The 15,800-nt window shown below is 43.3% G+C and overlaps 1 protein-coding gene across 2 annotated transcripts in view; it reads right to left on the reverse strand.

Annotated features, from left to right (window-relative positions):
• gpr158a (G protein-coupled receptor 158a) overlaps positions 1–15,411 on the reverse strand; it is a 61,313-nt gene extending 45,902 nt beyond the window's left edge. For both annotated transcript variants that reach the window (XM_069696463.1, XM_069696462.1), the window contains exons 1-2: positions 14,024–15,411; positions 1,198–1,303 (exon numbers count right to left, since the gene is read on the reverse strand). In XM_069696463.1, coding sequence (XP_069552564.1) covers positions 1,198–1,303; positions 14,024–14,901 — 984 coding nt within the window. In that variant the 5' untranslated portion in view covers positions 14,902–15,411. The remainder of the gene's footprint in view (positions 1–1,197; positions 1,304–14,023) is intronic.
• Positions 15,412–15,800: the final 389 nt, after the last annotated feature.

Consider the following 15,800-nt stretch of genomic DNA (forward strand, 5'->3'; position numbering starts at 1 on the left):
TGACCACTCGTGTGACTCCAACTTAAATGATAACGGATCCTCTTAAAAAAAAAAAAAAATAACAGACAGAGAGTTTTATCGATGATGTCCCGAGGCCTTGAGACGGGATATTATTCGTCGGTATAACAAACGGCTATTTTCCCTCCTCCGCCGATGAGGAACGTGTTTTCTAACCCCCGCTTGAATTTCAAGTTAAATATATTTCCCGACCCTGAAAAAAAGAAAAAAAAAGACCCCCAGAGATTCGAGGCGATGTCCGTCGACCGTCTCTCCGTCCGACGCCTGACGACTACTAAACGACTCGGCCTCCGTCCCGTCGGACCAGTTTCACGCAAAGCTGCGCGTTCAGTGTCAACAGACAAAACGCATCATATTTCATGACGGCGTAACCTCGATGGCGGTAATAACTGAGACGAGGTGCTTTAACCGAGCTCCATGTGTGACCGGAGCATAATCCTTCATGGCAGCTTTGACACATGAATTTCTAACAATAAATATCAAGTGATTTTTTTTTTTTTTAATTTTTGTATTTATAGTATCATATAAAACTGTGGTTATATGTTCAAGCAAAGCATTACATGTAACAACGTGTACATTTTTGCTTTTGTCTGATGCATGTCTCTGGTCTGTGATTGTCTGCCCCCACCAACAACTTCATATTTTGGATCTCTATGCTGTCCTTTTCTCTCTCCGCTCTCCTCTCACCCCACTTCCTGTTACGACAGAGTTTTTCCTTCCGTCTGTTGGAGTTTTTTTTTTTTTTTTTCTCCCCTCCCTGCTTCTGTGGGAATTGTTGGGTTTCTCTGCATGAAGCTGTAAAGTTTCTGCTGTAAAGGACTTTAATGTGTTAAAAGTGCCGTGAAATAACCCGCGTTGTGATTTGGCGCCATAGAAATAAAGTTGAATCTGGTTTTGAAGCAAGTTCAACAAATATATATATATATATTTATAACTACGCTTAAAAATCACACAGAATATAGCCCTGCGGTGTTTAGTTAGGCAGCAGCTGGCTGTAACGGCACGTTTAAGGGGGAAAGGGGAGGAATCACATCGCCATCCGTTTGTCACAAAGACAAAAGATTTACTGCTTTTCCATTTGGTGCCTTCGCAGAGATGTGACCGAGCGGGTGTACGTTACAGTTCAGTTTTACGGAGCGGATCAATCTTCCGTCTAATCCACACGTTCGGCACACTCACCTCCATCGTGGTCAGGTTGCATCGATGGGTTCCAGCAAACCAGCCGTCGGCGGAGCACTGGTCGATATCAACATCCTGTAGATTGATGTCCACTCGCACCACGCCCCTGAGAAAGACAAAGAGGACACCATTAACCCGGCTGCTGAGGGATTAAGAGTGTCAGTGCAAAGCGAGGTTGTTGTTTTGTTTTTTTTCACATGCGGGAGCCTCTAAAAGTAAAAGAAAAAGAAAAAAGAAAAAAAAATTCAGGTTTATTGTTGTTGTTTTTTTTTATACATTTTGGGGAATTAATGTTTCAGAAAATTCATGAAAACTAGTGATGTACAGTGAAAAATAAAAACTAATTTCCCTGCAAATTTTTTTTTTAATAGTGCTAGTTTGTCATAAATGTAAGCGAAATTGAAACTACACTAAAAAAAAAGCTAAAGTTATAGCCCACGGCAACGTTATACTTCCTGTTTACCGGCAAAATGTCGGAAATCATAAAAATATATATATATACTGTTGAAAACAAAACGTAGAAATTAGTCCACATTTTAATTTTCCTCTCCTCGTATTCAAACGGACGTCGGTGCAGAGAGACGATAACCTGCCGATAAACAGTTGAGCAACAGCAGCTGGAAAAAGGCCGAAACGTCTTCGTTTCCGCTTCGGTCAGCAGAGCCCGGCGGGAAACCTCTCGACACTCACTTATAGCTTCCTAAAGCTCCATGAAGAGAAGGTCAGCGTCTGCGACTGAAGGCCGTCTCTCTGATTCTGACACTTTTCCCCGGCGTGGTCCACGTCGTACACAATAGGCCGTACGTGTATGAAAAAAAACAACAACAAAAAACAAGCGTCTTTAGTCTGCCTGTTCGACCTCCTGAACTGGCTCTCGGTTCTCGGCACCCGTCAGCCTATACAGACAGGATCTCCCTCCCGCTAGACTTAAAAAACTAAAAAAATAAAACGTAAGCAAAGCCTGAGGCGAGTGTCGTTTTAAAACAAAAAAAAACATACCGACTTCAAACTTTGCGGAAGAAACCGTGTCGGGAGTTACAGCTCGGGGCAGGACCGAGCGTCACGACGCCGACGTGAAAAGAGACATCCCTCTGAATCCTGAAAAGTTCTTGTGTAAGTTTTCAACACCAAAAAAATAATTTAAAAAACCCGCCGTTCACGGTCATCAGGATGAATACAACACACGGCCGAATCAGCGCCCGGTAATCTGTTTAATCAGACAAAACCTGCAGCCGCTTCACTGCAAATAAATCAGCGGCCGACTTTGTACTGACCTTTCGCTCCTTTGATGCTTGTTTGAACGCTGACGTTTCGCAATGTTTTTTTATTTTTTTATTATTTTATTTTTGTTAGAGGATTAACAGATAAGTCTGGTCTTCCAATTTCCAGGATTTGTGTCTGAAAAAGCGCCGGCGGTGACTTTTGTTTCAGACCTCGAGGCCGAGCTGTCGTGACGTTGGTGTGTGTTACTGCTGTCTCAGGGTTGATTTCCCCTTCACACGGTTACAAGTGTCAACCGGCTGGCTCATAAAGCTTCAATTACATTGCAATGATTTATATTATTAATGCATTTTTGTCTTTGTTAAAGAGCCCTCGGCGGTAATTAAAGAAATACTAATGAAGAACATTGTTACCTGGGATATGTACATCTCATTCATGACATAATAAGAGAATTTTAGACGTGGGAAAAGTGTCCTATGGACTATTTCTCCTCATCCGACTGCTATAATCTTATAGTTTTCTGATCAAAAGTTTTATTTGAACTTAACAAACAGTTTGTTTGTCTCTGGTTTCACGTGCAAGCCATTTGTGGAGGTCAAACGTTGTGTCACGTCGTAATTGTTCGTCGCCTTATTCTGTAGCTCGTTGCCTGTTTTTGAAATTGGAGTTGATGAATGCAAAATTGCATAATCTTTCAAAATGAACTCCATAATCATCCTCTGCTTGCAAATGACAACATTTTGTTCATATTTCCTCAGTTTTGGTCCAACTTGAGATTGTTTTTTTTAAACTTTTTTTCCTCCCAATATAAAGTCTCAGCCAAATATCTATGTCGTGTCGTGACTTAGTTACTCAAAATACAGTCATAGTAAGAGATAAAAAAAAAAAAAAATTAAAACTTTAAAAAAAACAACTTCACACAGCAAAGCGCTGAAGAAACAAGATTTTCTCACAACTCTGATTTGGGACACGTAACAAATCCCACAAAATATCCCCGAGCTGTCAGCTGACAGCCGGGAAAACGCGATGCTCACATGATGCCGGGACTCATACCAACACCTCGTCCCGTCTACTGCTGGCATTTTTTTTTTTTTTTTTTTTTTTTTGAGAGAGAGAGAGAGAGAGAAAGGCACTTTGCCGGTTTCCATAGCAACGCCTTTCGTCGAAACCATCTCTGGTGGTAACCGGGCTAAAGCAACACAGAAAAACAGACAGCGGCAGAAGATGCCGTGTCACTTTTGGGAAGAAGAATAATAATAATAATAAAAAAAATGTTTTAAAAAGACGACGAGAGTTTGCGGTTTCTGTCATCAAGGAAGTGAGACGCCAGAGAGAGCAGCGAGAAAGGCCTTTTTTTTTTTTTTTTTTTTTTTTTTAAACAGCTGATATTTTACAGCAGATGTAATTAATAACATGAATCGCAGCGCCCGGCTCTGTAAATGGCAACGGGAACACTAAAATAGACCAGGGGACTTTAATTAGGAGTTGTTCATTACATGTGTGCGATTCCTCAACTTGATCGTGAAGTCTTTTTCTTTCAATACCTGTTTTTTTTTTTACATGAGTTGATTAAAACTGTATAACAGCACACCTCCAACACGCGTATAAAAAAAACAAAAACAAAAAACGTGTCTTTGCTGCGGCCGTATTGCAGCAGGTCTGTGGCTAGTTGAAATAAGAGACTTTTTGTTGTTGTTGTTGCTGTTTTTGAATGCTCTAATAAAAGCAAACAACGTAGAGTAACACCGCACGCATGTGAAGTTACACGACAATGTTTTACTCTCGCTGAATTTAATATATCAAAGCCAATAAGAGTGAATGAAAGCTCGGCTAAGCTAACTGCCAAATAATTTTTTTTTTTAAATAAAGACGCTTTAGAGCACAGCGTCGCGACGTGAGCCGAGCAAGTAATAATAATAATAATAATAAACTCGATTTGTACAGCACTTTTCTAAACTCCAGTTACAAAGTGCGTCGCGTAAAATAAGCCAGTAAAACAAAACAACGCGTGAATTCTAACAAACCTTTATCGTATAAAAACAACATTAAAAACAAAATAAAACAGGAGCATAAAAGAAACAAGAGTTGATCACTGAAATCAACTCAAATCAGTAAAAGGCTCTCTCTGAAATGTTATTAATAACAGCTGCTCCGTTTCTGCCTTTGGGGCAAACTGACCTCGGTGGTTGTTGTTTTTTTTATTCTTCTCTCGCTGGTCGTTTCGCTGAGAAATTACCTCCAATTTCTCCGTTACTTAATAAAAACGTGGAAGCGGCGCATCGGGCGCAAGAATACGAACCGTTTGTTTACGACGGAGGGAATTCATCAAAATGTCCCGAGTGTTAACATTTGCTCGGGTTTTTGCCATTTAAAAGTGCGAGTCTATAATTTTTTTTTTTAAAAAAAATCAGTTTTCTCCATTTTTGTTTTTTTGGGCCTCCTTTTTTTTTTTTTTCTTCCTGCCTCCAACTCTGCAGGCGGTCTTTAGTATCCCAGCCGACGTGGACATATGGTGCATAAAATAGCTTGTGAGAGGAAGAGGTGGGGGGGAGGAGGAAGAAAAAGAAGAAGTGTGCAGGGGTCTGAGACGGAGGTGGAGACTTTGTGCGACACAAAAGACTGGAGATTTGTTTTTTCTTTTTTTTTGTAATTTGAGAGTGGAAACGAGGAGCCCGGGCACGAGGCATCGCGGCGGCCATCCGGGCCCTCGGGCATAAAGACGGGATTATCACAGAGAGAGCAGGAGATAGTGACACGCACACACACACACACACACACACACACACACACACACACACACACACACACACACACACACACACACACACAGGAAACAGAGTGCTCTCTCTCCCCCTTTCATCCTCCATTCTTTGCGGGGTCTAAAGGCCAAAGCCGGCGAAGAGAGAGGCAGCGTCCCACCAGCAGGGCTTCTGGTCTTTCTGACAGACCGGTCCGGCCCGCGCTAATGTTACGAGGTCGACTGCGGATATAGCTGCTTGAAAGGCCAGAAAAAAAAGGATATTCATGAAAAACATGCTCGCAATAATAGCACGGTGTCAGTTACAGTCTGCGGTCGGCCGGGCGAACACCAAAAAAAAAATTCGGCGTCGCGTTATTTTGTTCGAGCGCATACCTGTGAGGCGTGAACGTGAGCGCGCACACGGCAAGTTTACACACAACAGTCAATCGTGTTTATTCCCATCGCTTTATTTTGATAGGGTCAACGACACGATCCTGCTAATTTTGCAACACTTCTTCCCAAATTACTCGTCAAGCTGCAAATGTTTCACAATAAAAGCCCGGGTGAGATTTTTTTTTTTTTTTTTTTTCCTGTCTGCTGAAACAACGAGAGGGGATTTTACTTTGAAACAGATACAGGAAGTGTTGAGTTGATAACGTCAAATTACCTCTAAACACACGTTCTCCTTCCTTTCCGTTTCCCGCGACAGGAAAACAAGCTAGAGCTTTTCAAAATAAGAGCGTCGAACTAAAAGGGGGAAAAAAAATGTGCGGAGTGTTGCCGCTTGTAAACGCCCACTCAAACGTGGCGCTTTCTGATTGGTTCCCCCCCCTCACCCCCCGGTTATAACCCGTCATCTGGGATCAATGTTCAACTTGTCAGCGCTTGTTTGTGGGAAGTCAGCAGCTGTCAGTCCCGGAAGAAGAAGAAGCTCCAGGAAAACCCGGACCGGATTATTGGGCTGACGTGAGTAAGGATTTCTTTGCCTGTTTTGTTTGTGAAAGCTCTGTGGGTTGTTGTTGTTGTTGTTGTTGTTGTGCTGAAACAGATCAAACTGGACTGATATGTTTTGTGGACTTTGATTAATGAACTGATTGTGTTTTTTTGTTGGAAAAAAACAAACATCTAAACTAGATTGTTTGGATTGAAGGGAAAACTGGAGTTTTGTTTTATTTGATGGGCTTTTTTCTCTCAATAATATTGGTCTAATTTTGAAATGATGAAGAAAACTCAAATCCTAGTAATGACAAACTAGTTGAAATAATGCCATCATGTAGAGTACGCATCGTAAGATACGTATAACTTATATAACGCACTGGGCAACGTATTCATATTATATTAATATTGCGATACGAGCGGGGTTTTCACGGGAGACCATCAAAACGAAATGACTTTTCTCACATCGAATGGTTGTTGTTCCCCCGGTGGGTTTCTTTAGCAATTTTTGCCATTCAGCTTTTTGGGTGTTTTTAAAAAATTATTTATCTACTCTAGCTTTTCAAAAAAAAAATTTTTAATTTAAATTAAAAAAAAAATTTTTTTTTTTTTTTTTTTGCATAGCTATTGTAATACTTATAGTTACATTTATTTGAAAATGCGTAACATTTTCTTTGGGGGATGGATCCCCCAAACGACCCACCAAATATGTGCACATAAAGTCCTCCGCATAGACGGGAAAAATGATATACTGGTATCGTCTCATATCGTGATATAACGTGTTTTCCTGGTTTTAAAGACAGCGTTACCTTAAAGTGATTTTATTTACTAAACTCATCAGACTCATAGCGGTTCCATTATTTGTCTTATATCTACATGACCGGTGATGATTTAACAAAAAAATCTCAAGTCTGTAAATATTTTCTGAATATTTTCACCAATATTGTCAAGAATATTGGGATATTTTATTTTGTCCATGTTGTCCAGCCTTATGAACAACAACAAAAAGCACATTGGTGGAGTTAGAAAAGCTCAGACGTAACATGATACTTGGTAATTTAGTTCGTTTTGACCAAATATTTGAAGTCAAACTGTTTAAGATGTTTATGCTGGCACATTAAACTATAACACTTTTTTTTTTTTTTAGATGTAGGAATGAATGTAGTTTGTGCAGAAACACCCTGAAATATCTTGGTTATATTTTAGGTCCATATCACCCACCTCGAGTGTTGTGTTCCTTTTTTTTTTTTTTTTTTTTAGCTTGCTTCCTTTGTTGATTGTTTCTTGGTATTTAGAAAAAAAAAGACTAACACAAACTGCCTACTGAGGGAGTCTTGAATGCCAGGAGAGAGAGACCTGGCTGGCACCCCAAATAAAACAAAGAATAAATCCAAAATGAATACCAAGTCGCAAAAAAATAAAATAAAAAAATCCCACTTTCAAACAGGCGTTCAGTTGTATTCTCCCATTTCCGAGGTTACAGCTTTGTTACTTCCCACTTGTTCATGAACACGCCATAACTCGGAGAATGTCCCAGGATGTTCTCCTGATGAATTTCAACCACCTGCCGTTGTTTCTGCCCTCCGCATCGTGGGTCAACAATGTAAAATAGTCATTTTTGTTAAAAATCCTGCTTCGAGTTAAAGTGTGGACGTTGGACAGAGTTAAAACATCTCATTCATACCACAATACATCTTTTCTTCTCGAGATTTTCTGCTCCTTTCTGTGAGTGCCGTGACATTTACAGTAAATTAATGACAAATTGAAATATAGAATCGGCCGCAACGCTTTAAAGACTTCGGGTTCCCTCGACGGTTTTCATGTTTATATTTTATATAAGGACAAAGAAGAAGCAGAGGAACAAGCCCCGGGACTTCTCCAACTCCACCGCCGATGTCCAGATACACCAGAAAGACAACGCCATGGAGAGGGTAAAAAAAAAAAAAAAAACACGAGCTCAAACGTTATCCTTTTGACTTCTCGGTGTGGCCGAGAGGACAAATGAAGCTGCATGGATGTCGCTCCTGATCCGGTACAAGGAACACACGACGCTGTCCTTTTCAGAAGGGCACAGTTTGTGCATTATGTCTCTGAAAAGCAATCACAATGCAAGAAACCCGCCGCGGCCTTCCTCCGAAGGGGAAAATGTCTCCGACGTGATGGAAATGCATTAAGCCGACAGGACGCGCACAAGCTAATGCGAGTCAAGCCGCCGGGCACGACGCTGCTTGTCGACCGGCATCTCAGCGCAACCTGGGTCATTTTATTGAGCGCTGTCGCTGGTCATCAGAAAAGACACGGCGCCCGTGGCCAAGTGGCTGTGGCACAAAGTGAATAAAGACTGCTTCCATGTTTTTTTTGGAGAGCCGGCACTTTTCTGGCACAGCTCTTTCCACTCAGGAAGGTTTTTTTTTTTGATAGCTGATGGTCGAAATACATCGGACTTAAACAGTTCTCGTCTAATTGTGAGGGTCGAGGTTGAAATAATCTGCACTTGAGTGATACAAAAGATGTCGTAAACATCAGCATCCAACCATCTGCAAACAAGGGTTGCAACTAATTTACCATTTTCAAAATCCCACATTTGGTCGAATCCTTTTCGCCTTTCCCTGAATCTAAGATTTGTCTGACGTTGCTGGTAGTTTCACGACACAACAGGGATAATGTGAAGCTGTAATGATCCCTCCTGTGGAAATATTATACGGAGATACACTGAGGGAACAAAAAAGGGGGATGGGATTTCTGTCTGAAGATATATTTTTCAATATCCAGTATTAATCATCTTAAGTCCTTTTCAACTTGTCATTTTTCTTTTAGGTTTATTTCCCCCATTCTAGTTGTCATAATGTTTATTATGACCACTTACAGACAGGGATGTTATGAGAACGGATACTTCGGTACCAAGTCGGTATCCTTCAAACTTATTTGAGAAGCCTTCCCCAAAAATGTCACTTTTTGAAGCCTGATATCGAATTAATGATGCGATTATTTTTGGACCGCCAGAAAAATCAACAAGAAGAAGGGACTTTAGTGAACGACACCATGAGGACTTGTGGAAATAATGTACCGACTTTGTATTTCATCAGAGAAGTTGAGTCTGTGGAGCCTGAGGGCTTTTTTTTGGAGCCGCCCCCCCCCCCCTAGTGGTGCGCGGTGGTATTGCAGTTTAAGGCAGTTTGGCCTCATTTTACGTACGAGCTGTGTTTATAGCGAATGCTGCCATAACGAGTTGAGTGAGTCGTATAATGCGTAATTCTTTATTTTAAATGCTTAAAGCCTACAAGCGACTGTTTTTGAAATATTAATATTGTTTCTTGTTATCCATTACACTTCAGTTGTTTATTATTTACATGCTATTTTCTTTTTGAGCAGCTGGGCTTTGCAGTACTTTTATTTATTTTTTTGTCGCAGTGTTGCTCGGTTTGACTTGACAGTAAAGTCTCATTACTTGAATTCTCCATGCTGCTCTTCTTCCTGCGATGCTCTTTTCAAAATAAGAGTCCCGGTTGCAGCGTAACTCATTTAATTTAGTTTTTTTTTTGCCGTGGTATCGAAATTGAATCGAGAATTGTGGATTTTTAGGTGGTGCTCGTATCAACTACCAAAATTGTGGAATATTTGGAAATCTGAAAATTGATAAATTCTCTTTCAACTGTTATACAACAACAACAACAACAACAACAAAGCACTCTGTTTGCTTCTCCGAGGCCGCCTCTGTAATACTGCAGCTCTAGTCCCCCTCTCACCGGATTACCAACGGATAAACCTACAGTCGCAAAATGACCAATTTATCAGTGTAATGCGACCGAAACCAGCTGAGATTATTCCCGTCATCAGCAGTATCATCACAGCATCCTGGCTAGTTGGATTTTAGTTTTGTTTTTTAGGTTTTTTTTTTCTGTAACGGTGACATTTACTGGCTGAAGGCATCGTATTGACAGGCCGCCTTACTGAGCAGCGGAGTCCCACTCACGTCAGCAGAGAGAGAAGGAGCACCTCGGGGATCTTTAACCCCGCCTTCCCACCGAGTCGAGGTTGCGCTCTCGGCTTCGGCGCTCCGTCTCATTTCAGCATTCTTACATCTTCATCTTCAATCTTCTCAATTTTCCCTCTTGGATGCCTTTTTTTTTTTTTTAACTCCTATCCTCTTTCATCTCCCTTAAAACATGTCCAGCCTCGGGAATCGTGTTTTTGTTTTTTTGTTTTTTCTTCCTGTTTGTTTCTGGACGGTGTCCATCGAAGCAGATGCTGCTGGCGCACCCCGGAGCTCCGAGGCCTCCTGCTCTGAGACGGCCGGGCGTCCCCTGGCACTCGGGCCGTCCAGACTTTTAGCTGCTTAGTGCAGCAAAATTGGACGGCAAAGCGGAGGTGTTAATGAAGAGGATTCTGCTGTCTAATTAGAACCTATTTGGCCTTTGGAGAAAAATGCTGAAAATACATGTATATATATATATATATATATATATATATATATATATATTTTTTTTTTTTTTTATATACCAACTTTTAAGGTAGTTTCAATTAGTTTGCCTTATTATTCCTCTGCTGCTGCCTGAGCTTCAGCCTCAAAGCAATTAAGGCCTGTGTTGTGAAAGGTGAGCTTAAAGTACAGTGTGTGTGTGTGTGTGTGTGTGTGTGTGTGTGTGTGTGTGTGTGTGTGTGAGTGTGCGTGTGTGTGCGTGAGTGTGTAAAGCCTCAGCTTCCCCTTCCTGTGTCTTCTCACTTTGTTTCCAACCAGTTTTTGCATTTGTGCGTCGTGAGTTTGTGTCTGAAGTTGGAGTTATCTGCCAATTAGGACAGCGCAGCATCATCCTGAAGGATGTATGAGCCTGCAACCGTGGCGGGCGCACACACACACACACACACACACACACACACACACACACACACACACACACACACACACACACAAAAACACACACACACAGAGATACACACTGCACGCTTGAAAACAGCCAGTCCTCTCTGTGCGGTCGGAGCTGCCTCCCCTGTCCCTCGAGTGCAGCCGAAGAGACAGACGGGAGGAGAAGTGCCGAGAGGTGCGATTTCTTACACCTTCGCGAAAACAACAGGTCGATCTATCGCAAACACATGTCCACACACTCCTCCTCTGACAAAGTCGCACTAGTTGTTTAGCACCTGCGTGTTCGACAAACAAAACCAAAAAAAAAGGAGGGGCGGGGGGGGGGACAAATCGGCCTCGATCTGGTTTTTGTTGTTGTTGTTTTTTATTTCCATACGCCGAACAAGTCACCTTGCTTCCTGCAACATCATCACCCCAAACAGGAAGTTTGACCGAAGCAATAAAAAAAATAAAAAATAAAAAAAATAAAAAAGGGGGGGGGGGGAAGCTGGAACTAAAAAGGGGCCCGTGCAAGTGTTGTTCTTCTACATCTTTCATTATTAATTCATCGTCGTATCGATCGCGTTATTCATCTGGAGGAGAAGATGATGTTCTGAGGAAGCTGTATTCGCCAGCGTTTCCCTTCCTCTCCCATTTCCTATCCGGCAAGCGAGCTGAGGCGCTTGCGAGGATGCAGGACTTTGATACGAGCATCTGAAAGATGGCTGTCGAGAAAGAAATGAAGAGGCAAACGAGGCCCAGCTTTGTGTGCGCGCGCGCGTGTGTGTGTGTGTGTGTGTGTGTGTGTGTGTGCGTGTGCGTGTGTGTGCGTGTGTGTGTGTGTGTGTGTGTGTGTGTGTGTGTGTGTGTGTGTGTGTGTGGCCTGAAATACTTGACTATTTGGAGAGGACTTTAAGAGCTGTTGAGAAAAAGCATCATTTGAATTTCAAAGCCACATAAATGCAGTTATGACAATACGTTTTTTGTTTTTTGTTTTTTTTGTGAAGGACACGGAAACATGATAATCTACGCCAGTGATTAAAGAGAACGACGTGTTCTTCGTTAGGAATTAAAATACATTTCTAACAGTTTGGAGGGTTCATAGTTATAAATGTTATAAATCGTTACGATACCGTTATTCACCGATTTACATCCGCCTTCGTTTATCCTCCTCTATTTTAGTCCTGTTGTTACTTTAAAGCTCTTTTTTGCACGTAGTTTGGTTACGATATATCTTCATTTTTGACATCATGAATATGAGAGTTGTGACCATCTTCTTATCTATTTCTCGGGAGGGAAAGAAACACCTCTTAAGCTTATTATTTAGCAGGTTTCCTCCTTTTTATCAACCAAATCTGTGTCAAACTGTCTCCAGTCTTTATGCTAAGCTAAGCTAAACATCTCCCAGTTATACCATCATTTTTGACGTCGGGAGTTTTGAGAGTATCTTCTTGTCCTATTCTCGGGCAAAGGGAAAACAGCATATTTAGTGACATACTGGCATCGGTCTCATGTGCAGAGCTTCCGTTTCCATATTCTGTTGGCAATGGTTTCGTATCCATCCCTATTATTTACATTAAAGTCAGCAGGAGAGGTGATACGGTGCGATCGTGTCGACCTTTTAAAACTCGACTGCTCTCCTACACTCCTTGAATTACACATCGGGATGTTTCTCTTGAACGGGCCGCTCTCCAGGGACTCTGAACAATACAAAAAAAACACCCATGCGTGTCACGAGCTCGATCTCGTGGAGGAAGCCTCGGTCAAAAGGGAGAAACAAAAAACAAAACAAAAAAAACATGAAGCAAAACTGCTCCTTTTGGCATTACTAAACCTTCTGTTAAAAAAAAAAAAAAAAAAGAATTCACACAATCTGCAAGCAAATATGAGATCTGGCTTTTTAAAAATAGACTGGTGCTGCAGCAGCGAGGCAGGTTTGACTATTCATCAGATGAGTGCACAGGATACTATCAGATTGCTTTTTAGTGGGAGTCTGAGCCGAAGTGTGTGAAGCTGCTCTGAGAGGCTTTAGTCTGGGAGAACACCAGGTAGCTGATAGCCTATTACGGCGTAATCACTGCAGGTTTTGACTCATTTGCAATCCGTGCCTGCCTGTGAGCGACTTGAGTGTATCAATTAAAGATTCATTGAAGGCAGCACACACACACACACATACACAACCAGTGAGCCGGATTAAATATTCATTGAGAAGATGTTGGTCAGGATCCTATGGAGCCTGAACACTTGGACTTTACTCCCAGTGCAATCGCTGCCATAGACGTTGACACATCACACCAGCGAGCCATCGCAGCCGGGGGTGGCTTTAGGACGAGGATTGTGCAAAAACAACCCAGCATCCTTCATCTACTGATGATGTGCTGCTGTGATTTTTTTTTTTTTTTTTATTAAAGCTGGTTGTCTGTCAACTCAAGGATGGGGGGGGGAGAGGGGGAGAAAAAAAAAACAGGCTCACGATGCTTCCCAGAGTAAAAAGCATGCGGCCGAGTGAGTTTTGAAAAAAAAAAAAACATGAATTAGGGGCCTGTAGCCAGAGGTTTCCACCGCTGCTACATCCACTAACATCCAGGGTTATTTTTAGCATCCCCGCCGCCTCGTCGGACTGGAGGAGAGAAAGAAAACCCCCCTCTTACTAAAACAGGAGGAGGCCGGTGGGGAAGCTGCGGTATGTTTTGGGGGGAGGAAAGAGAGGCAGGTGTGATCATTGCGAGGGCCCTGTATGGAGGTTTGGAAGTTTGAGTGGTGGTCAAACCAACCTCAACTCCTTTAGTTTTCTTCCTCCACATGGTTTCAATAGGCAAGTGAGGGTGTGTGTGTGTGTGTGTGTGTGTGTGTGTGTGTGTGTGTGTGTGTGTGTGTGTGTGTGTGTGTGTGTGTGTGTGTGTGTGTGTGTGTGTGTGTGTGTGTGTGTGTGTGTGGCAAGCTTCACAATAACAGGTTGGTTTTTTTATTGGTAAAAAGGCTAAATTAATGATTTTTTTTTTTTTTTTTTTTTTTTTTAAGCTTGTTTTTATTCATTTTTCCATCCCACATCACTGCTCAGATTTGAAACCTTTAGTGTGCCTTACCTGAATTCAGGAGCCAGGTTGGACTTGAGGCCATAGAAGGCAGCCGATAAGGTCAAAAGCCAACGGGGAACAAAATTCCCATTTTCACACTCCAGGTAGGGCGCAGACCATTTGACGTGTGTCTTGTCTGCGATAAAACTCTCCCCGCTTTTTAAAGAATTGTCAACCGATCTAAAATCTTGGCTCAGCACCCTCTTATGGAAGCCGGGGTTCTTCCGGTCCTTCAGTTCGTGGTACCACTCCGTGTCCGCCGTGCGGTTGTGCAGATGGTGGTGGGCCATGCTGGACAGGTCTTGGAGGACTATCTCTGCGCCGGCCCTGGTGGCTTGGAGAAGCACCCAGGGCCCCGCGATCGACGAATCCCCGTTAAAAGTGACCACTGCCCGGTGAATCTTGGCGTCTCCCTCCAGTATGCTCCTCACTAAGGCATGGTACCACTCGATGTCTCGCCGGAGACTCTGCTCCCTGGACCTGTTGGCTTGCAGGATCATGTTGAGGAAGTTTGTGGCGTGCAGCACCGTATCCAGCACGCCGCTCATGGAGTAATGCGGGGTGGCGTGTGACCTTCCCCGCAGAGAGGTGAGCTCGTACCTCCGCGAGCAGTTGGCGTGCTTTAAGGTGCTCGAGTCCCCCGTGTGTAAGAAAGCCGCGACCACCCTGGGGAGGTGCTCCTCTATCTTCTGCGGCAGCTCCGCCGTCTCCCCGGGAGCGTGATGAGGCGCGCGGAGATGCGCCAGCTGCCGACGGTGCGTCTGAGCGCCGCGAATCGCCTCCGGTGCTCCGATATCTTCCCCACGCGCTGACCATTCCGCGTATTTGAGGTTTGATCCGATCACAAATCCCACTTGCAGCAGCAACGACAGCCGGAAAACAGCCATCTCCCTCCCAGAGAGCGTCCACAGATGTTTGCTGCTCGGAATTACAGTGTCGTCGGGCGGGCGGGCTGTAAAAACAAAAACAAAAAAAAAAAAATCGACCAAATTGCACCTTTAAACCATCGCTTCACCACTTGTGGGATATTCTTGCAAGCTCCACGCCTCTGTTCTTAAAATCAAAGAAGACGGAGGGGGGAAACCGCCAGGAATCCTTCTCGCCGTCCTCGCCAAACCCCTTCTTCTTTACATATGCCTCATACAGCTTGTTGATGTTGAGTATCCGCTTGCAGCTGTTTCCCCCCCACCTCTCTCTCTTTCTCTTTCACACACACGCACACACGCGCACACACACACACACACACACACACACACACACACACACACACACGCTGTAGACAAGACTGTCTTGGCTTTGCCGTGCAGCGGACGATCTCCTCTTGCGCGTAGGCTGCATAGACTGAATCAAAACGAGGAGGAGGGAGGGGTAAGGGGGCCGGTTATTAGTATATTTATATATTTCTGTGAGGAGGCACCGAGTCACAGAGCTTCTCACTTGGTCGACAAACGCACTCCGCCCTCTTCCGACCACAGCGAGCATTAAGTAAGCCTATAAAAGCCACGAAAGAGACACATCAGGATCCGTGCGCTCTCAGGGCCCGTCTTCTTCATCATCTCATAGGGCTCCAGAAGCGCCATTGATCCGGCGTATGGCCGCTTCTTCTGTCAATCACCGGGCTGCGTTCGGTGGAGCGGCGAGGGAGCTGTCCGGTGCTGAAACACATGAAGCCGTTAAGGAGCTGTCCGGTGCTGAAACACAAAAAAAGCACTTAAAGAACTGTCTGGTGCTGAAGCAGACAAAGGACAAGCGGCGGCTGATTTATCTGAATTAAGCACTTCATTTA

Source organism: Brachyistius frenatus, unplaced genomic scaffold, assembly GCF_029030835.1.
Source record: "Brachyistius frenatus isolate BFR_SWC_R1_liver_20210118 unplaced genomic scaffold, ASM2903083v1 Contig_21, whole genome shotgun sequence".
Lineage (NCBI taxonomy): Eukaryota > Metazoa > Chordata > Actinopteri > Embiotocidae > Brachyistius > Brachyistius frenatus.